This window comes from Marmota marmota, unplaced genomic scaffold (genome assembly GCF_001458135.2).
Source record: "Marmota marmota marmota unplaced genomic scaffold, marMar, whole genome shotgun sequence".
NCBI classification, from domain to species: domain Eukaryota; kingdom Metazoa; phylum Chordata; class Mammalia; order Rodentia; family Sciuridae; genus Marmota; species Marmota marmota.
The window spans coordinates 2,250,103-2,272,118 of NW_026000057.1; the positions used below are offsets into that span (position 1 = coordinate 2,250,103).

The window sequence follows — 22,016 nt, forward strand, 5'->3', positions numbered from 1 at the left end:
TGACCCTGACACACAGAGGTCAGCCCACAGGATTCCTAGAGGCGGGTCACAGGCACAATGCGAGTCCCAGACAGTGCCTCCGGGAAGTCTGCCTGTGACTAGACACACGCTCTCCAGTGACGTTCCGCGACTCGACAGGAGGCGGCGCGCGTGCGCGTCGGCAAAGGGGCGGGGCAGATGAGCGCGGGGAGGGCGTGCACGGGTGGAGGGCGGGGCGGAGGGGTGGGCCCTTCCGGGCGCTCTTTCGTGCTTCACTTCCTGTTTGCCGGCACTTCTGAATCCGGGTCAAGGGTGTCCACCTCCGCCTCGCTTCCCCGGCTGATCCCGGCACCCTCCTTGACAGCCCAGAGTGACAGCGCCTCCTGACTCATCCTTGGGCCGGTTTCTTCTCAACACCAGCCGGAGCCTGGACGCCTACACCTTCTCCAGAACGGGAAGGCGCGCCTCCCCCCGCCTACGGCTCGCAGCCCCGGTTCTGAGCCCCCACCATAGCCGGGGGCCTTGCTGGTCCCTTCGCGCTAATGCCGCAAGGGACCGCCAGCCCGCGGTGGCTGCGGAGTACGGACCTCCATCGCCGTAGGCCCGCCGTGGGTGGTGTCGGTTCTTATCGCGCCCCAGGTTCGCCAGCTCCCGCCCCGATTTGGATGGGCTCCCCTACACGATAAATGTGGCTGCTGAGGCGGCGGTGGCGGTGGCCGGTCCCGCTGCTGCTACGCTCCAAGTTCACCTCCGCCCCGGTGCTCTCCTGCCCTACCTCGGGGCTGCCGCCGCCCGCTCCTTATCCCCTGGCCCTGGCCCTGGCCCTGCGGCATAGCCACAATGGACAAGATCCTGGAGGGCCTGGTGAGTTCTTCGCACCCGCTTCCCCTAAAACGGGTGATTGTGCGGAAGGTGGTGGAATCCGCGGAGCATTGGCTAGATCAGGAGCAGTGCGAGGCCATGTTTGACCTGACTACCCGGCTCATCCTGGAAGGCCAGGACCCCTTCCAGCGACAAGTGGGTCACCAGGTACTGGAGGCCTACGCACGCTACCACCGGCCTGAGTTCGAGTCTTTCTTCAACAAGACTTTCGTGTTGGGCCTCCTTCAGCAGGGCTACCACTCGCTGGACAGGAAAGACGTAGCCATCCTGGACTACATTCACAACGGCCTGAAGCTGATCATGAGCTGCCCATCGGTGCTGGACCTCTTCAGCCTGCTGCAGGTAGAGGTGTTACGGATGGTATGTGAGAGGCCAGAGCCCCAACTTTGTGCCCGACTGAGCGACCTTCTGACCGACTTCGTGCAGTGCATCCCCAAAGGGAAATTGTCCATCACCTTCTGCCAACAGCTGGTTCGAACGATAGGCCACTTTCAGTGCGTGTCCACCCAGGAGAAAGAGCTCCGGGAGTATGTCTCCCACGTAACAAAAGTGAGTAATTTGCTGCAGAACATCTGGAAAGCTGAGCCCTCCACACTGTTACCTTCCCTGCAAGAAGTTTTTGCAAGCATCTCTTCCACGGGTAAGGATTATTTTTAAGGAGACTATCTCTGGAAATTCAGTCTCTCTCACATACATTTCATGTTTGCTTCCAGCCCAGAAAACATTGTTAAGGGAGAGCAAATCCTAGAACCCTCATCCAAAATTTCATTCCAATCCTCTACCTTATTCAGGATGTCACGTTATACCTTAAAAACACCTCCTGTTCCTATTTTAAAAGTTGGGAACATCTAAGTCTAAGACCTTTGGCATTAAACAAGTTACTTAATTACCCAGCTTTCAGGATGACAGCTGCTATGTAAAGCGTCTACTCATTAGTGACTAATGGTAGCATAGTAATAATATTTACCACATAATTATTGTATGTGATTTTGTCATCTTGTTGAGTTTTTTTCCCTGTTTTTGAATTCCCGCATTTATAAATTCATGGATTGTGCAGTTTTATTACTAGGTTATCACAGTTTACTATGTAGATTTTAAATATTGGCATTTTCTGTCTTCAGTAGTGTATGTGAGAAAGGGGATACAGGTAGAATGAGGAAAGCAGGAGTGTGAGGACTTAAATACATAATTTTGTGCTATGACTGAATCCTCAAAAATTGAAGAAGGTCACATAATAATACTTGGCTAGAAAATGCTTTCTTTCCTAGAAATTTTACCTGTATGTCTGGGTTCCTGAAAGCCTTGGAGCTTTCAAGTTTATAGTTGTGAAATAATACGTCCAAAACCAGCATCACTTCTCTACTTAATACAACAATTCTCCTTAATTATTCCACTTGGGTATTCGAACTAGAACTTGTGTCCTCCTTTCATTTTGAGAAACAGAAATAAGGGTGGAGTTTTAGCCTGTTCTTACAATCTGATAAAGAATTTAATGTATGCCAACTGTTTATTTACAGTATTTGTTTGGGTTGATTAGTTTTTTCTTACTGTAATTTTACTTGTATTGTCTGTGTTACCATAGCTGTTAAAGGTGCTCATCTTGGAGTCACTTAATTTTTATGTAATTTAGCAAAGTCTCCCCTCAATTCATCTAAATTTCAAGTTAAAAGAAAGATTTTTTAAAAAATCTTCCTTATAGCTTTGTGATGACTATTATAGTAGTTTTAAATTACCTTCAGTAGTCTTAAAGTGAGAATTGAAATTGATACCTTGCATTTCTTTTCTAATGCTTTGCAAATGAATATCTTAACACAACAATAATTAATATTAAAAATTGGAGGTCAAGTAATAAATGGATTAAAGATGGCAGTACTAAATAACAGTTTTTAAAATTCAATATTCTGTATATAGAATGAGTAAATACTGCTGTTTGCTCTTAGTCTCTCATTTAATATTCATGTAATATTCCTCTTTCATCAGAATCTACTATGATGTATAGTATAACAGCTGCTTCCTGATTAACACCTTTGCTGCAAATAAATATGTATTTTTTGTTCTTTTGGGAAAGTGTTGTTTTCTTTATAATACTTCACTTGAACCTTCTTGCTGTATTTCTTTTTCTTTTGAATTAAAAAAATAGATGCATCATTTGAACCTTCTGTAGCACTGGCAAGCCTCGTGCAGCATATTCCTCTTCAGATGATTACAGTTCTCATCAGGAGCCTTACCACGGATCCCAATGTAAAAGATGCAAGTATGACCCAAGCTCTTTGCAGGTACTCCTTCATTCTACTCATTGTAGATTTGAGAGGAGAAGATATCTTGTGAGTAATGAGAAACTTAGAGAAATAGTTAAAACTAATCAGGGACTCAAATATATAAATGTATTCCAAACTAATTGGAGTGGTTTATCTTATTATAGCCTTGGCAGGGATCCTAGTAATTCATAAATTTTTTTCAATTTAGCTTTTTTATTCCAAAATCCTACACTTGTGTCCATTTATTATACAGATAGAAGTTTATTGTATTATCAATATCCATGTATTTTTCTAATTTCATTGCTCATTTTTATTTCCTACAACCTATTTATTCCCTCCAGGCTTTTTTAATTTTCCCTTCCTATTTTATCTTAAGCATACTTTATCTTTCAGCTGGGCTCAGTGGGTAATATACTCTTTTCTTTTGTCTAAAATTTAGTTTTCTCCTTTAGTTTTAGATAGATAACATATTTTTCTGATTTCAACATGCATCCTGATTTCAAAGATGTTAAAATGTGGAAATGCCCGGTTATGGGTATTCTACTTAAATGAGCATAATTTTTTTCACTTAGTGCTGTATAACTAATTATACATCTTAAAATTGACTTTGTTTTAGATTTAGATTTTGTTTTAGAATATATCATTAATAAGTAAAATAATTTAGTATGTGCAATTGTTTTGGGGAAAAAAGTGGGTAAGAAGAGGAATGTGGTGTGAAGAAGGGGTTTACAATTTTAAATAAGATGGATAAGGAAACCTTAGTTGAGGTGACCATGACAATAAAGACATGAAGGAAATGGAAGGAGCAAACCTGTGGATATTTTAGGGAAAGAATATCAATGTAGGTGGTACTGGACTTAGGATGATTTGTTTTATGATTTTTCAACTTTATGAATGTGCATTCAGTAGAAACCGTACTTTGAATTTTCAGTCTGCTCTTTTCCTCGGTTAGCAATACTTGGTACAATATTTTCTCAAAATATTGGGCAGCAGTAGTGACCCACAGGTCCCAGTCAGCTACATAATCAGAGGGTAAATAATCTTTATGATGTACTGTGTTGCTAAGTTGGAGTGTTTGGCAGGTTGAGTGTCTTGAATGCATTCTTTATTTATATTTTGTTTACAGTGAATTTATCAGGATATAACCCCAACCTAAGTCAAGGAGCATCTGTACTGTCTTACAACTTCCTGATTTTTCTCTTCTAAAGTGCCCATCTATGCGCTTATTCCAGCTATTGAGTTTCTCTTTTCAGTTATTATATGTTTTCTCATTGAATTTTTCCTGTCTGTTTTTGTTCTTTATTTCTTCTTTGTGTATGTATTAAACATATTTAAGTAGAAAATAAGAATTTGCAACAAAATGGTTTTTATGCCATTGTTATAAAATTTACATATATAAATATATGAACTGAAGGATTCATGTTGAGTTCCCAATAGGCTGCATATGTACTCATGCCACTCTCTATTACACAAACTCTAGAAAGTCAGATTTTTTTTCATCTTTTTCACTGCTGTGTTTAAAAAGGTCTTTCTCTTCAAGCTTTTCTTCTTTCTCTGTGCTCTTAAACTTAAGAGAATCATCTTATTTGTAATTTATACTTCTGACTTCTTACTGCTCACTCCTTTATTAATTTCCAGGGACTTGTGAGAATATTTATATATTTGAGAAAAGTCTATATAACTATGTTGTATGGCTTCTGTCACTATTACTTTTAATTTATAGTGAAAGCTTTGCCTTTTTTTGGTAGTCTGTATTTTTTATTTTCATCTTTTTAATGTCTTTGTATTTATTGTTTTTTAATTTCTAGTCTTATAACAGCATGCTTCCTATGTCTGTTCTTTTTCTCCTTCCCTTTCTTCTTATCACTTTATTAATCTGTTGTGTATGTGGTTGATTTCAATCTTTTATAAAATAAAGTTCTTAGTACTCAGGACTGAGGCAGATTACTTGAGCCCAGGAGATGGAGATGGAGAATAGCCTAGGCAACATAGTGAGATTCTGTCTTAAAAAATGAATAAGTAAATAAAACTTAAAATTTAAAAAAAAAAAAATATTCTTATTTCATGGATCTCTCCCTAATGAAACTCCTATTTGTGTCAGTGTGACTGCAACATCTCTTTTGAATGAATATATCAAATTATATTGTCCTCTTAGTAAAATATTGGAACAAATAGACTGTAAGCTAGATCAACCCTCAAAATGTGTCAAAGTGAGTATGTAATTCTCTGAGAATTAGATTTCACAGCTGCAAGTAAAATTAGAATTTAGTTTTTCCATACCCTTTGTTGCATATGTAATAATAGCTATATTGTTTACATGCCAAAAGTCATTCATATTCACCACAGGCTTTTGAGGTAGATCATATTTTTGACCCTATTTTATAATTGAGGAAATTGAGAGATTAAATAATTTACTTAGGTTCACTTAGAAAGGAAGTGGTACATTTGGCTCCAGAGTTATCATCATACCATGTAGACACCAATGAAGAGAGAAACCCAGAATAATCAGATTTATTACTCACGGTTGCTCTTTAAGAGACAGAACTTATCTTCACGGCCTGATAGTGATTTTTATTTATTTATTTTTCTTATTTTGATTCCCATTGACACTTTTAATTCTCCTAGATATCGGCTCACAAATCTAGAAGCAATTTTCAATTCCATCCTTCCATTCCCTTTGAGTAACATCACTGCGTCTTTTGGATTCTTTCTTTAGCACATTTCTTAGAGTGATACTTTGTCTATCCCCACCATTTGTGGAAACACCCACACTGTTGAAGTGGTCTTCTAGTTGTCCTTTTAATTTTTCTTATCTGAACACTCAACCCTACTGATTTTTCCCTCTGACCAAGAAACTATAGTGACTGATACTACTTACTATAAACTATGTGCAGATTCTACTTGTCAGCACTCAGCAAACACTCTTGTTTTAATTTTCTAGACTTTTTTTTTAAACAGTCATTGTATCCAACTTAATAATTTATTTTGTTTTTGAAATGTACTTGGGAATTAATTTTTACCTATTTGTTTCCACAAGAAGATGTGATCCAGTTTTTATACTGCATTTCCAATTTAACCTATACAATCCTTTTTAACCCATAATCTATCCACAGTGATTATTTTTTACATAGAAAGTGCAATTGAAAGGATGTTTATTTTTACCATACTCCTACATTATACTTGCTCATACACTATATTTTTCCAAAAGTACCACTTACCATGCTTCACAGTCATTTTTTGTAATTCAAAAAAGCAAATGTAAGTATCATTGCAGCACCAGATAGATAACATTGAAGTACGAAATAGGCCAGATGTCAGTGAAATGATAGTGAATACAGTACACAAGCATCTTCTGGAGAAAGCTGATCCTCAATTCTAATTGTTTGTTGTCACAGGGATATTTATATTCAATCTTATTTGATCTCATTTTTCAAAAGAAGCCTGAAATCCAGTTTTTTATGTGAAACTTCCCAATTTTTAAAACATTGGGACAAATAAGACTGAAGGCTGAATGTAGACCTCAAACTGCCATGTAAAAGTGAAAATTGATTTTACTCTCCATAAATTATGATTAAATCTGTTTTGTTGCCTTTCATGTCTCCTGCTTTATTGTTAATTTTAAAGTTCCATATATGTATTTTTTTAGCTATAGAAGAAATGGTTTTATTTATTCAGCAAATGAGCTCCTACTCTGTGCCAGGCACTCTGCTGAGTAAGGGGATCCAAAGATATGTAAGATTAAAATAAGAACAAGATCTGCTCTGGAGTTTATAGTCTAATAGAGGCGATAAGATGTTGGAGTACATAAACAACAACCGCAGTTAAAATGTTCTTTAGTTGTAAGCAATTAAATAAAAATTTAAGAAAAATGTCCTTAGAATTCAAACTTATAGTAACCAATATGTGATAGAAATGATCACTATAGTTAACCATAAAAATAACTCATCCTACGATTTCTGTGCCTGAGGGGACTTTGGCATATACCAGTTTAATCAAAATGAAGAAGAAAATGCAGAGGGAAAAGCAATTGCACTGACAAGTTTAATACAGATACCAATACCACTGCTTGATAATTTTGTGATCATTGATAATTTTTAACTTTCTCTTTTCCAATCTGAGGATACAAAACATCTTACTACTATGTTCTTAGCAGCTAACATAGTACTCCCTATATAATACACACTCAAATATTTGCTTCATGAACAACTTCTGTTTAGTCTGCTATAACAAAATACTTTAAACTGAGTAATTTATGAACAACAGAAATTTATTTTTCACAGTTCTGAAGGATGAGAAGTTTGAGAATAAGACACTAGCAAATTCAGTGACTGGTGAGAGCCTGTTTCTCAAAGATGGCACCTTCTGTGCGTGGGTGGAAGTATCTTTTATAAGGGCACTAATCCCACCCGTGATGGCTCCACCATTATGATCTAGCACCTCTTAAAGGTCTCATCTCTTAATACCAATGTATTGGGAATTCAATTTCAACATGTGAATTTTAGAGGGACGCAAACCTTCACACCATAGCAGCTTCTAAAATGTGTAACTACTGATGTGAAGTTTGTTTTAAGATTGTTCTGGAGATTGGATTGGTACACATAGGATAAAGAGTAAGATTTATGAGATGGGAAGAAAATAAGGAGGCTAGAGGAAAAAAATATAAGTAATTGGGAATAATAAAGAGCCATTGCCAAGTGGGATTTTCTTTTTTTTTTTTTTAATATTTTTTTAGTTGATATGGACAAGTATCTTTATTTTTATTTATTTATTTTTATTTGGTGCTGAGGATTGAACCCAGGGCCTCATGCGTGCAAGGCAAGCGCTCTACCAATGAGCTACAACCCCAGCCCCCCAAGTGGGTTTTCTGTTCTCTGCCCACTCACCCTGTATTGTACTCTCCTTAGACTGAATTAAAGAGGATTCTGGTCTTGAGCTCTCTCCGGTTCTTCTGTGACAGTGCCACTCCCCTTAGAGCCACAGTGCCAAATAGAAATGCTCACACATGCCCCTCTAGGCCACATTAGGTTTTTTTGTGTATATTTCCATGTGTATACTCACATTGTTTTCTTTTAAACAAAAATGAAAGATTTTTTAAACTTATTTTAACAACATTTCATATCTTTTCATATTAGATAACCATGGATAGATTCATCTACCTCATTTCTTCAAATTCTGCTTAGTGTTCTGCAGTGTCACTGCTGCAGTGTATTTGGTCTTTTCCTTATTGGTGGTCATTTAGGTTTTTCTGCAGTTTTTCTGTATCAAAAACAGTGCTACATTGAGAGTGAGTGAGTGTGTGTGTGTATTTGTGTGTGTGTATTTTCTTTTGGTTTTGGAATTGAGCCCAGGGGTACTTAACCACTGAATTACATCCCCAATCCTTTTTATTTTTTATTTTGAGGCAGGTTCTCACCAAGTTACTACTTACCAAGGCCCAAGTTGCTTCGGCCTCACTAAGTTGCTAAGCCTGGCCTCAGACTTTCAATCCTATTACCTTATCCTCCCTAGTCTCTAGGATTACAGGCATGCACCACTGTGCCCAGCATATATTCTTAATTCACAAAAGCAAGTATGTCTCTTCTTTTATGTAGAATAGTCACAAAACTTTTGAGAATCAACCTTGAAATAGTTGGAAGATGTAGAATAGCTATCAGGGGCTACTTCAATGACTTGTAACTGTCATTGTTGGAAGAAGCCAGGAAAACAAGAAGTAAATTGAGTATAGGGAATGGAAGGAACATACAGATAACTTGTAGTCAGTGTGTATTGGGACTTTAGGGGCATTTTAATCTTAAAAGGAAAAAACTTAATAAAGACAACACTCCATTATTATTATAGATAGTTATATAATAGCTTTGGTGAAGATGCCCAAATTGATTTAGATGTCAGTCCTTTTAACATGGTAGTTGCTTTTTTGGGGCAGATTTATGACCTCGGCATTGGTAGTTTGACAGTTTGGAGGATGAAGATGTTTATTGTTGCATATGTTAAAAGAGGAATTCACAATGAATATTTCCAGTGTTATATATTAACCCATTTTCTCTTCACAACATCCCTGAAAATGAGCACGCTTACCCACAATCTAGAGATAAGGAATTTGAGGCACAGAGATTATAAGTACTTATAATATATATCATATAATATATAGTTTTCTGGCTAATAAATTATAAATTGAGATCTTTAAACCACTTGCTCTGACTTCAAAAGGTGAGTTTTTTCCCCTACTATTTTCTTATTAGATAATCCTTAAAATCAGTCTGTTAGGTTGAATTGTATGAACATTTGGTCTAATTGCTTTCCAAAAGAGTTGTACCTGCCTTCATTGTGGTAAATATCTAACTTAGGGAGTCTCTTTCAAACCTTGTTTTACTTTATCTTTTTTCCCTTGAACTGGGTTGATATTCAAGAAGAAAGGCATTCATTAATGAAATTAGGCCATTAGCATATTTACACAATTTGTACCCTTTTATATATTTGAAGTTTTCTTTTGTTGTCTTTACATAGTAGAGTTTTGAAAGAGATGATGATACCTGTTCCATAATTGAAAATATATCCTCTTTTAATGGTGTATTACATTAGACTGCACTCATCAGGAAGGAGAAATCTTGGTTGATACCCATATGTTTTCATTTGGATGTCTATATTTCAGCTGTTCTTAGAGTAAGTTTGATAATAAATTCTTGATACCACTATATATAAATTTTTTTATTCTTGCATTTTGTTAAAATTAGAAATTTTTTTAATGGAAATGCATTAAATATAAGAAATTGTCACTGTACAAAATTGAAAACTTCTTGAGGGTAAGCATCCATTGTATTTCATTTCTACATCTTGGTCAGTGCTTTTTACTAGCAAGTTGTAAATAATGAGTTATGAAGTGAGTGATTATTTACTGTAACAAGAGTAGTCTACTCTTGAGTAATGTTGAAAATATTTCCAATACTGGTAGTTTTATTTTTCTTCAATTTTCAGAATGATTGACTGGCTCTCCTGGCCGTTGGCTCAGCATGTAGATACTTGGGTAATTGCACTGCTGAAAGGACTAGCAGCTGTTCAGAAGTTTACTATTTTGATAGATGTTACTTTGCTGAAAATAGAACTGGTAAGTGGGAGTATATGAATGTATTAGAATGCATGAAATCTTATAATCAATATTTTTATAATCAATATTGTCTCTTTAAAAGCATTTGAATGCTTAATTTTAAATGAACCAGTTTTTGGTTTTGTTTTGAATAGGCCTTAGTAATTTAAAAAATGCCATGTAAGTGTAATTAAAATAGTTTTGCTATTTTCAGATACTGACTATGAAAACATTTCTCCCATTATTTCTTGAATCCATCTAATTAGACTTTTACCATTACCTTACCAAAATTACCTTTGATACCAGTGCTTCCCAATGTTGCTACACCAGGGATCATTTCTCAGGGCTCTCCTCTTCAACCTGTCAGCAGCATTTGATACAACTGAACACTCCCTCTTAAAACACTCTTCTTACTCAATTTCCAGGACATTTTATTTCCTTGGGTTTTGTCCTGCTTCACTGGCATATCAGTCTCCAGTTCTTGCTCTTTCCAGTTTTTAGATTGCCTTAGAGTTCAGTCTTTGGTCCTCTTTCTTTTCAGTGCATATTCACAGCATAGGTGTCCCAAGGCTTTATGACTGACAAATGTATATTTCTAGTTCATTGTTCTCCCTTGAATTCCATATTCATATATTCAACTGCCTATACTCAGATATGAAACTCCTAATTTTTTTTCTCCCACAGGTGATCTTTCCCATCTTAATAAAGGGCTACTCCATCCTTTCATTCACTTAGGCCAAACACTTGAAGCTATCCTTATCTCTAACATTCTCTCTCAACCCATATCCTATATATCCTGCTGACTCCACCTTTAAAATATATCCAGAATCCTACCACTTTTAATCAGTTACGTCACTACTACCTCAATCCAAGGTTGTCACCATCTCTTGTTGAATTGATTACCATAGCCTCCCTGCTTTTTGTTCCCTGTAGGTGTCTCACAAGATGCCATGTGATCTGGCCCACTGCTACTTCTCTAATTCCATCTCCCACTTGCCTTAGTCTCTTGCTTCACTTACACTGTCCTCCTTACTATATTCATATCACACCAGCCTAGAGGACTTGGGACCTTTGCACTGCTTTTTGTCCTGTTTAAATTGCTGTTTTCTCAAGATCTACCAAGCTTATCTCTCTCCTTTCCGCTTTATAGTCAGATATCACCTTTTACATGAGGCATTTTTTTTGCACATCCTTTGTAAAAATAGCAAACCCCTCTGCCACCCAGTATTTCCTATTCATGCCCTGCTTTGTATTTTGATAGCACTTATCATTATATGTTCCTTTTTATTATCTCTTCACATCCTTTATACTGAAAGTCCTTTTAGAAATTATTTTTCAGATCTACTGTTTTCCGTTGCCTAGAACAGTGCTGAGCAATAGTAAGTGCTTAATAAATATTTATTGAGTGAATTAAATGAAGAGTGGCCCAAGAAACATCATCATATAAACATAGTTTAACAGATTTCCATTTATCAGGGTATTTTAAGAATTGGGTAGGCCATTACATTCCCCTTGATCTCAGTCATGTTGTTATCTCAAAACTTTGCCCTTCCCCCAAAGTTTAATAACATGTTATGATAGAACTTTTCAGGAATGGGGGCATTCATATAAATAATTTTTGCTCTAGGGAAATAACTACTGATTGAGTTTCTGATTTTCCTCCAAATTCTTAAGATGAGTGTCTTATCTTATTTTGAAGGTTTTTAATCGACTTTGGTTTCCTCTTGTGAGACCTGGTGCTCTTGCAGTTCTTTCTCACATGCTGCTTAGTTTTCAGCATTCTCCAGAGGCGTTCCATTTGGTAAGTTATACCAGAAGCTTCCTATAATTAAAAAAAAAAAATTTCAAAATTTAGTTTCCTATTGAGTCACATTTGTATGTAGTGAAAAGGCTGTAGGTTAGTTCTGAATCTATTTTCACATAGCTTTACCTTTTCTTAGAAAATTGAAGGTGTTTAATTTCTCTCCAAGGAATGTATTTTCAGAATGTTTTGTGTCTCACCAAAACTACCCGACTTGTTACTGCTCTATGTGAGATATGTCACTGATGGATGTCTGCTGTACATATGAACAGTGCAAAAGGATTAAAATAGTTGAAAATCACTGATGGCTTTAAAATTTCAGAACCTTGAAAACATCAGTTTGATTTGTTGTCTTAAAATTAAGTCTTTTTATTCACTCTCAGCCCATATCCTGTTGACTCCATCTTAAAACATATCTAGAATGCTACCACTTTAAACAATTACATCACTGGTTTTGATTTGATTATCAATTTGCAGGTGTTACTTTAGGGACCTGTCCATTGACATTTTTATGGCATCAGAGGAAAGCAGTAGCTTTGTGTGAATGCCTGCTTCCTCCAAGATCTGATCCGAAGTTTTACAGGACAATTAACTCATTATCAGTATACCTACAATGTTGAAATCTTAAGGATACTGATCACCATAACAAAATTCAGAGGAGACTGATGAAGATGTATAGAATCCTAGTTGTTAATTTTTAGGTGACTTTTTTTTTTTTCTTCCAAGCATGATTGTGTGTAGGCCCTTCAAAAAAAAGGCTTGTTTTCAAATTTCTAGGAAGGAGACTCTCTAACATAACTTAATCATTTATTTTATTGTTTATTACTTTATTATACCAAGGACATTTCTTAATCTCTGGGATTAGTCGCTTACTCTATACTCTAAACCTATTTTATTGCTCAGAATGTTTTAAAATAAGTTATCTCCTTACCTTTCCTACTTTAGTAGTACCTAAACTACTTTAACTACTTTTTCCCCCTGAGAAAAATAGTTAAAATAACAAATATTTGACTTTGAAATGTTTGATTATTAATTAAGTGGGTATTAAATCATTTATTTGAGGGATCATTTATTTAAGTTAGATCTGAAACTGAAAATTTTGATCTGGCTTAGTAAAGCCTAAAAACAAAGACCAAATTCTTGTCTAAGTACTGTGTAGAGTTTGACCCTCCACTTAACTAAGAATAACTTGGACATTTAGAAGTGATTTAAATGGTAATTAAATCACATATAATTCCAAACAATTCAGTGAAGGACTGAGATTTAAGGGTGGCTAACTATGAGCAACAATTTGGAATCATCAACATCATTATTCATCATATTTTATGTTTAGAATAGTTTAGGGCAAACCAGGATTGATGTTATAATATGTATTGTAATGAGACAGATTGCTTTTTATATTTTTTTTTTTAAATTTTTTAGTTGTAGATGGACACAATAGCTCTATGTTATTTATTTATTTATTTATTATGTGCTGAGGATTGAACCCAATGCCTCACACATGCTAGTCAAGTGCTCTACCACTGAGCCACAACCCCAGCCCCTCATGTTTTTTATAAGTGGAAAAAATTTAAATAGACACTGTGGCAGATAGTCATATGGGTAAGAAAAAAAAAAAAAACTATTTAAGTTTTATGCATTTCCTCAAATAGTAACTTATGTTTAGTGTTACAGTAATGTCTAGAAACATTTAGTTTCCTCATTCAAAAACTCAACTTTCAAGCATTGAGGAGTCAATATAGCTTGCTTGGAAGTATATCTCTAAGAAAAAGTCTTATTTCTGTGTCAATGATAATATTGATCATTTGGGGCATAGTAATAGAAAACCATATAACCTGATTGCAAAGATCAAATGTACACTAGAAGTGCTTTTGGACAATTTGGAATTATGAATCATTTTTAAATTATTTCCTCTTTTTATTTCTTTCCCTTCATGTCTGAGAAAACAAAATAATTTTAAATTTTTAATTATTTTATCAAAAGAATGTCTGAGAGATGTGGCTTTAATGGGGCAGGGTTGCATTCAGATTTGCTTAAATATGTAGAGATGATAGCAATAGTATGAACTCGTTAGGAGCTGCTAGTTTTATAGTGATATCCATACCTTTGATGGAGGTAAGATTAAAAGTAGTGTAAACCTAAAATGTGATTTAAGACCTCAGGCTCAAGGATAAAGCTAGACAGAAAACAGAAGTAGCACTGTTAATTTAAGAATATGATGATTCTTTTTAGGTGAAAGGAAAAGAAGTTGATTGGGGCATTACTATAACTGTCATTATTTGCCTCATGGCACAGCCCTAATATAACTATAGCTTCACTTTTTTCATGAGATAGCGACCAAAAATATTCCACAAATAGAACATAATAAGATGTCTTTTAGCATGAGAAGTGTAAACATGTAGTTTCATATTATAATTATTTGGAAAAAGTACAGCATTATTCAAATAGAATGAACCATTGCTGAAAAATAGAATTTGTTTCATTTGGGTAATAACTTCTTAAATATGTTATTATGTCTATATTTGTTGGGTTTTTTCCAACTAATTTTACAATGAAAACATTTTTTGTGATGATCATCAATATTAACAATTGTCTACATGTTTACAAGCAATGTACATTTTCAATTTCCTTTTTATTTTTAGCCCCAGTTTCTTAAATATAATAGAAGATTCTGATTCCTTTTATTTTTAGAACCATCTTTATTTGGGTTGAGGAAAGGGTTTGTTAATAAGAATATCCAATCCAACGTTAGACATTGTCCCTCTTCTTATCTAAATGAAAAGTATATTATTTGAGCTATAATTTTAGTTACATTTGTAAGTTATTTCAAAGACTTAAGGTAGACTTTACTGCACAATACGTGTAATTCTTTCAAGCTGAAAATTTTTAAGTTCTCACTAGGTGGAGCTCTTTAGCTAATTCTAGGTTTGCTTGTTTATTTGTTTTTAATTTGTTCAACTGAAGGCATTTCTTTAGAATTGTTGCAATGACTAAGATTCCTATTTGTACCTATGTCAGACATATAATAGTGTAAGAATGAGGAGAGGAATAGTAAATGGAATTACACTTGTATATGACTGAAAACAAGATTTGCCTTGATATTCTTGATATTCTAGAAGATTTTAACTTTATAACTTTTTTAGAAAAGGCTATGACAACACATGGGAAAGAATTTGCTGATCATATACCATTGTACTCTATTTGTAGGCTAGAGAATGTATTGCCAGTTTGTAAACATTTTAAGAAATGTTTATCTTTTTTTCTCTTCAGATTGTTCCTCATGTAGTTAATTTGGTTCACTCTTTCAAAAATGATGGCCTGCCTTCCAGCACAACCTTCTTAGTGCAGTTAACAGAATTAATACACTGTATGATGTATCATTATTCTGGATTTCCAGATCTCTATGAACCTCTTCTGGAGGCAATAAAGGTATGAGAATTGTTATACCAGTATTTATGGAGTTGCAGATTAATAACCATATTTCTTCAATTCTCTGGTACCATCAAATAAGGCATATCTTAGAATTTATAACCACTTTTGGGGAAACTTGTTTTAAAAATATGCTATATTAAATGAATCCATATATCAGATTTGCATCCCATGTGTTCATATATGTAAAGTACATATTAGAATCATGGAAATGCAGATAATAAAGTATTTGACTGATTTTGTCCCTATTTTTAATTCTGCTTTTACTATATACTATTCATGAATGTCTGTATTTCATAGAATCTTTACTTGAATTATTTGTGGTCACTCTGTTTTTCAACTTTGTATAGATAGTGCATCGTTTCTGTTTGTGAAAAATAGATCACAGCAAGCACACTTTTCTCAGTAAATTTACTGCAAAGTCAAGGTAGAGCAAAATAAGAGAGTTTAACTCAGACGTTATACTACTTCATATCTGAAATGGACTCAAATCATATGATTTTTACTGTCTAGTTAGCTTTATCAAAGTAATTTTGGGGTCCAGAAGACAAGACTGTTAAACAATTAATGTGTGTGATGTATAACACTGGTATGACACTTGACCTTTCTAAAGTAAATTATATGAAGGAGCATTTGTCATGGATTTAATAGTAATGATACTCTCTATTGCTGTGTCTATTGATGACTGTTCTTCAGTGCTTTCATATTGAAAATTCTGATAACTCATATAGTCTCAGAAGAAGGAAAGGAATTACTCTTAGCCCAAGGAAACACTTTCTCTTAGCTATCATCAAAACAAAAAAAGCAGAATTACTTTAAAAATGTTTGTTTTCTAAGGTCTAAGTACCAGAAATAACAGTCAATAAAAGATAATTGTAAATTATTTGACCAACTTTCCTTATTCGCCAATGCTCTACTCAAGCTTGAAATCATTTACACTTAAAATCTTTTCTCATTATCACATACTTTACTAAGCAAGTAAGAAAAATCTGTATGTTGTAATAATTTTCTAGATGGTAAAATGTGATTAGTTTTTCGGAGTCAGAGGTCATTATGCCAATGTGTACTTTTTTTTTAATCCCCTAATTACTTTGGACTTTTGTTTCTAAGGATTAATACTAAGTAAATATTAGTAATGAATTAAAAGAAAATATGATTTTTATCCCCAAATTTGAAAAGCAGATTATTTGTTGTTTAACTTATTCAGTTATGGGCCACTTCAAGTCCTCATTCCTACTGCCTTTAAATAGCACAGAATACTCTCTGATCTCAAAGTTTTATGTTGTAAATATTTTGCTAGCATAAGTAGTTCAAATGTGACAATTCGTAAGTATTGTTCAACTTAAGCAACTGTGTTCTGGAGGCATTTATTTTTGCCATGCACTGTAATTTGAATTTTTAGTGACTAGCTAATTACTGCTGTCAGTATTTTAAAACTAAGAAGTAAAATAATGTCAGTGGAAAAATCTTCTTTGTGGTGTTAATTAATTTAATAACAAAAATAGTTTTTACTTTACTTTAAAGTATTTTTCCTATTTATGATGTGTAGGATTTTCCTAAGCCTGGTGAGGAGAAAATTAAGCTGATTCTCAGTCAAAGTGCCTGGACGTCTCAATCCAATTCTTTGGCATCTTGCTTGTCTAGACTTTCTGGAAAATCTGAAACTGGAAAAACTGGCCTTATTAACCTAGGAAATACATGTTATATGAACAGTGTTATACAAGCATTGTTTATGGCTACAGAGTAAGTTTAAATTTGAACATTTTCACTTCAACTATACAATTTGATGAATGCTAACAAAATGTAAGGTGGGGATTTTCTATACATTATTTCTTATAAATGGCATAAATGTTAGTATTTCCATATGCTAGGCTTATTCAGAAGTGAAATTGCTTTTAATGCTCAAGAACTATTGAAAATAATACTTATATAAAGTTTGCTTGATTATATCTAGTGTGCATTCCATTTATTTATAATGCTACTATCTTTTTAATTTCTATGACTTGACATTTAATAACAGAGGGATAGATTTAGTCTGTTAAGTGTCCTAGAGATCTCATTTGCTATTATTATTTCTTATCTTTGTTTCTTTTTTCCCCCTTTCTATTTATTTATTTATTTATTTTGCATTACGATTCTTAATACACCATTATACAATAATTTATCATATCTCTGATTATATATAGGGTATGTTGACACCAAATTCACATCTTCATACATGTATTTTGTGTAATGATGAGGGTCTCCTTTCACCATCCATGCTATTTCCCTTCTCCTTTCCTTTCCCTCTTATCTTTGTTTCTATCTATAAGCCCACTATATGTTTTTAACCCATATATCTTCTTTTTTTTTTTTTAAACTAGGGGCATTTCACAACTAAGCCACATCCCATCCCAAGTCCTTTTTATTTTTCATTTTGAGACAGGGTCTCACTAAGTTGCTGAGGCTGGTTTTGAACTTGTGATCCTCCTGCCTCAGCCTCCTGAGCCACTGGGATTAGCACCACTATGCTCCGTTTAAACCATATATGTTTTGAGGGTATCAAATTTAGTTTTATATGCTTATAGTTATTTCACTGTTTATCAGAACAACTTCTTTGTTGTTTAGAAAACAAGCTCTGCTTCCCACTCCAATATGGTAGTTACTGAACAAATGTATAAATAGACATATTCCTTTGCCTACTTATGAATTTACTTTTAAATCCATTTTCTTTTGCAGCTAAGTGAATAGGGAATAAAAATTGCTAGTTAGAGGAATGCTGTCCATGATGGTACAAAATAATGACCAACTTTTCCTAAAGGCAAAATATGGTTAATATTTTCTCTTTAGTACCAATAAAGATTTCATGGAGCTTTCCCAAAGATGTTTATAAATTGAGTTCCAAGCTTTTATAAGTTGTTATGACTGCCTAGAAGAGACAAAAACTATTAGATATAGAGTTCGTTTTCAGTTATTGCTTAGCCCCAGATTATAGCGTGAGCACTAAGGTGTTTTACATATGGGTTAGTGTTTTGTTTATTTTTTTTTCTTCTTTGTGTGTGTGTGTGTGTGTGTGTGTGTGTCTGTGTATGTGTGTGTATGTTTAAGAAAAGATGTACTCAGGCTCAACTAACCCTAAGCATAAGATTGAAGAATCTATATCTGACCACCAGAGGTCATCCACTGAGCCATCTCATTTTACAGATGACAGAAAGCAGAGACCAAAGCAATTATAACTGGCAAGAAAAATTGAGAGAGTACATTTTGCTGTGCAGTGGCCAATAATCTCAGAATAGGAAGACAGCGTATTTTATTTCTTAGATACTAAATGAATTCTTTTTCATGGCTTTAAAAAAATTACTAAATGTACAAATATATAAAATAAACATCACACACACCCATTCCCAAAGGCACAGTTTTGTGTGCATTATTCATTCCAGATTTTTTTGGTATAGTCATTAGCCTATATCTAATACAAAAACAGTGTCATTGTTTTTTTAAAAAATTTTGCAGAGAATCCTATTTATAAATTCTTTTTTAGTCCACTTGTTTTGTCATTTAATAATTTGTGTTAGAAATGTTCCCATTGTGGGGCAGTACATATCTATGTCACTCTGAATTAAATCATTATCATGATTTATTTAACCATATTCCTGTTGACCAAATTATTAAATTACTTTTAAATCCGTTTTTGGTCATTATGAGCATTTCTCATATGCAGATAGGCAGGATTTTCTTTGAACAGGGTATGCCAGATTGCTCCGCAAAAGGTTGTAGCATTTTGAACTTACATACTAAAATCTGGTTGTACCTATGACTATCTGTACCTCTGGAAGTACGTTATATAATCAGTCTTACTTTTTTCCCAATCTGAGTAATTTCTTTTGTTTTTATGTTTTATAAAAAATAGGGTCAGGCTGTGGCTTAGTGGTAGAGCGCTTGCCTAACATGTGTGAGGCACTGAATTCGATCCTCAGCACCACATAAATAAACAAAATAAAGATATTTAAAATATAAATATACACACACACATACACACAAAAAATATATATATATACATACAAAAAAATAGAGTCTTACTATTTTCCCCAGGTTGACCTGGAACTCAGCCTCCTATGTAGTAGCTGGGACTAAAAGGAACATGCCACTGCACTTTCCTCTTCTTTTTGTTTTAATTTGCATATTATTGACCATTATGGTTTTTTTCTTTTCTATTTTTCTTTGTTCATTTGCTTTTCTTTCTTAATAACCTGTTCTTTTGCATCTTTCTGCTGGGTTTTCTTCTTTTTTGTGTTGATTCATTTATACTCTGCATGATAATCCTTATTACATGCTTTCTTCTAATTACATGAATCAATTTTTTATAGTCTTATTTGTTTGTTTGTTTATTTTTTGTACCAGAAATTGAACTCAGGAGCACTCCACCACTGAGCCACATCCCTAGCCCTGTTTTGTATTTATATTAAAGACAGGGTCTCACTGAGTTGCTAACACTTTGCTTTTGCTGAAGCTAGCTTTGAACTTGGGATCCTCCTGCCTCAGCCTCCCGAGCCACTGGGATTACAAGTGTGCGCCACTACACCCAGCTATTTATATAGATTTTTTTTTAATGTAGTCAAATCTGCCAGTTTTTGTTTATAGCACCTGTGATTTAGAAAGCCCTTACCCTCTAAAATTTCCCCTTTTGTTTTTAAGTACTTTATTAGTTTTGTATTTGCTTTAATTTCTTTATCCAACATGGCATTTGTGATGTTACAAAATCTTGCCTACTTCTATTTTTTCCACATGGGTAACCAATTGTTCCTATACTATTTTTTAATATTCTTTTCCCAAGCTATGCTATACCACACTCTTTAAAATCACTCCAATTTTATTGTGTTTTGATGACAGCATATTTTTATTTCATGCATATTTAAAAGTTTCTTATCTAAGATATAAATGAGTAGCCTAGTTATATATACTAATCCAGGCAATAGGAATAATATGGGAGAGCACATAGGTCATTGCCAGGCCATGTAGTTAAGTGTTCGTTTATTATCATTCCCTTCTTCCCTCTTCACTGTGTTACATACAGTTAGGTAACTTTGTTAGGCAAAAAAAAACTGTCACATAAATAACGTTTTACTCTAAGCATAAGTTGTTTTGTTTGTTTTGTTTTTTGGGTTTTGGTTTGGCGGGGGGAGGTGGGGTTAGTATCGGTGAGTCAATCCAGGAGTGCTTAACCATTAAGCCACATCCCTAGCCCTATTTTTTGTTGTTGTTGTTTTATTTAGAGACAGGATCTCACTGAATTGCTTAGTACCTTACCAAGTTGCTGAGGCTGGCTTTGAACTTTGCATCCTCTTGCCTCAGCCTCCTAAGCCACTGAGATTACAGGCATGTACCACTGCATCCAGCTAAGCATAAGTTTTAATTTAAGAAAATGAATTTATGCTAATAGCTTCTTTTTAGCTTTTTTAAAAATTTTATTATGTAAATTTTTTATTTATATATGACAGTAGAATGCATTATAATTCTTATTACATATATAGAGCACAACTTTTCATATCTCTGGTTGTATACATAGTATATTCACACCAATTCGTGTCTTCATACATGTACTTTGGATAGTAATGATCATCACATTCCACCATCATTAATTACCCCATGCCCCATCCCTTCCCCTCCAACCCCTCTGCCCTATTCTTTTTAGCTTTTTAAAGATACTTTTGTAAAAAAAAAAAAAAAAAAAAAAATGCTTGTGTATATATTTATAGAGATATATTGCATTATATTTTATTCTCCTTCAGTTTCAGGAGACAAGTATTATCTTTAAATCTAAACGGGTGCAATTCATTAATGAAAAAATTACAGCATCTTTTTGCCTTTTTGGCTCATACACAGGTGAGTGTATGTGTGTATAGTAGTATATGCTAACTGTGATGATAATATTCTTTGAACTTCACATATGCCAAACCTTTTTAACTGAAGTAGTACTGCCTAATATATCAGAATATGCCAAGTTTTTATCCCCATTCCCTCCACTTCCCATTCTTATTGATAAATATTATAGAGACCTACTGTTCTAAGAACTGTTATATGTAAAATCCAATTTCCTATCAAATAAAGAATCTATCATGAAGAAATCATTTTAAATGCATTTTTAATAGTTTACAGATACTAAATTAATGGATTTGCATAGAAATGAGCAACTAAAGTAATTGTGTGGTGCCAGACTTTTTTACCCCTCCCTTTTCTTATATATATCCTTCATTATGACTAAAGATTTTTGTAGAACTGTTTATGTGTTGAGTTCTAAAGCTTAAAATTTATCATGATATTTTATGTATATAGATTAATTCAAGGAAATGAATTTATGCTAATAGAAAAAGGTCATATATAGTAAATATTCAACAGAATATTTTTGGAGAGATACAATACATAGTCTATGATAAGCAAAGGGAATCCTATGTTCAGTGAACTTATTGCTTAGGTTTTGAACATACACAGACAAATGATATATATTACTTTAATGTATTATTTTCTGGTTTTCCTCTGATTGCTATTGACTCACAGAAATCTTAAGAGTAGTTGGTAATTAGAGCCAGAAGAAAAAAAAGATTCACAA

At 34.4% G+C, this 22,016-nt stretch overlaps 1 protein-coding gene across 1 annotated transcript in view; it reads left to right on the forward strand.

Annotated features, from left to right (window-relative positions):
• Positions 1-263: 263 nt before the first annotated feature.
• The window catches only part of Usp38 (ubiquitin specific peptidase 38), a 31,167-nt gene continuing 9,414 nt past the window's right edge, over positions 264-22,016 (forward strand). The window contains exons 1-7 of the mRNA XM_015484438.2: positions 264-1,501; positions 3,002-3,137; positions 10,092-10,221; positions 11,900-12,001; positions 15,272-15,430; positions 16,980-17,173; positions 21,199-21,292. Coding sequence (XP_015339924.1) covers positions 820-1,501; positions 3,002-3,137; positions 10,092-10,221; positions 11,900-12,001; positions 15,272-15,430; positions 16,980-17,173; positions 21,199-21,292 — 1,497 coding nt within the window. The 5' untranslated portion in view covers positions 264-819. The remainder of the gene's footprint in view (positions 1,502-3,001; positions 3,138-10,091; positions 10,222-11,899; positions 12,002-15,271; positions 15,431-16,979; positions 17,174-21,198; positions 21,293-22,016) is intronic.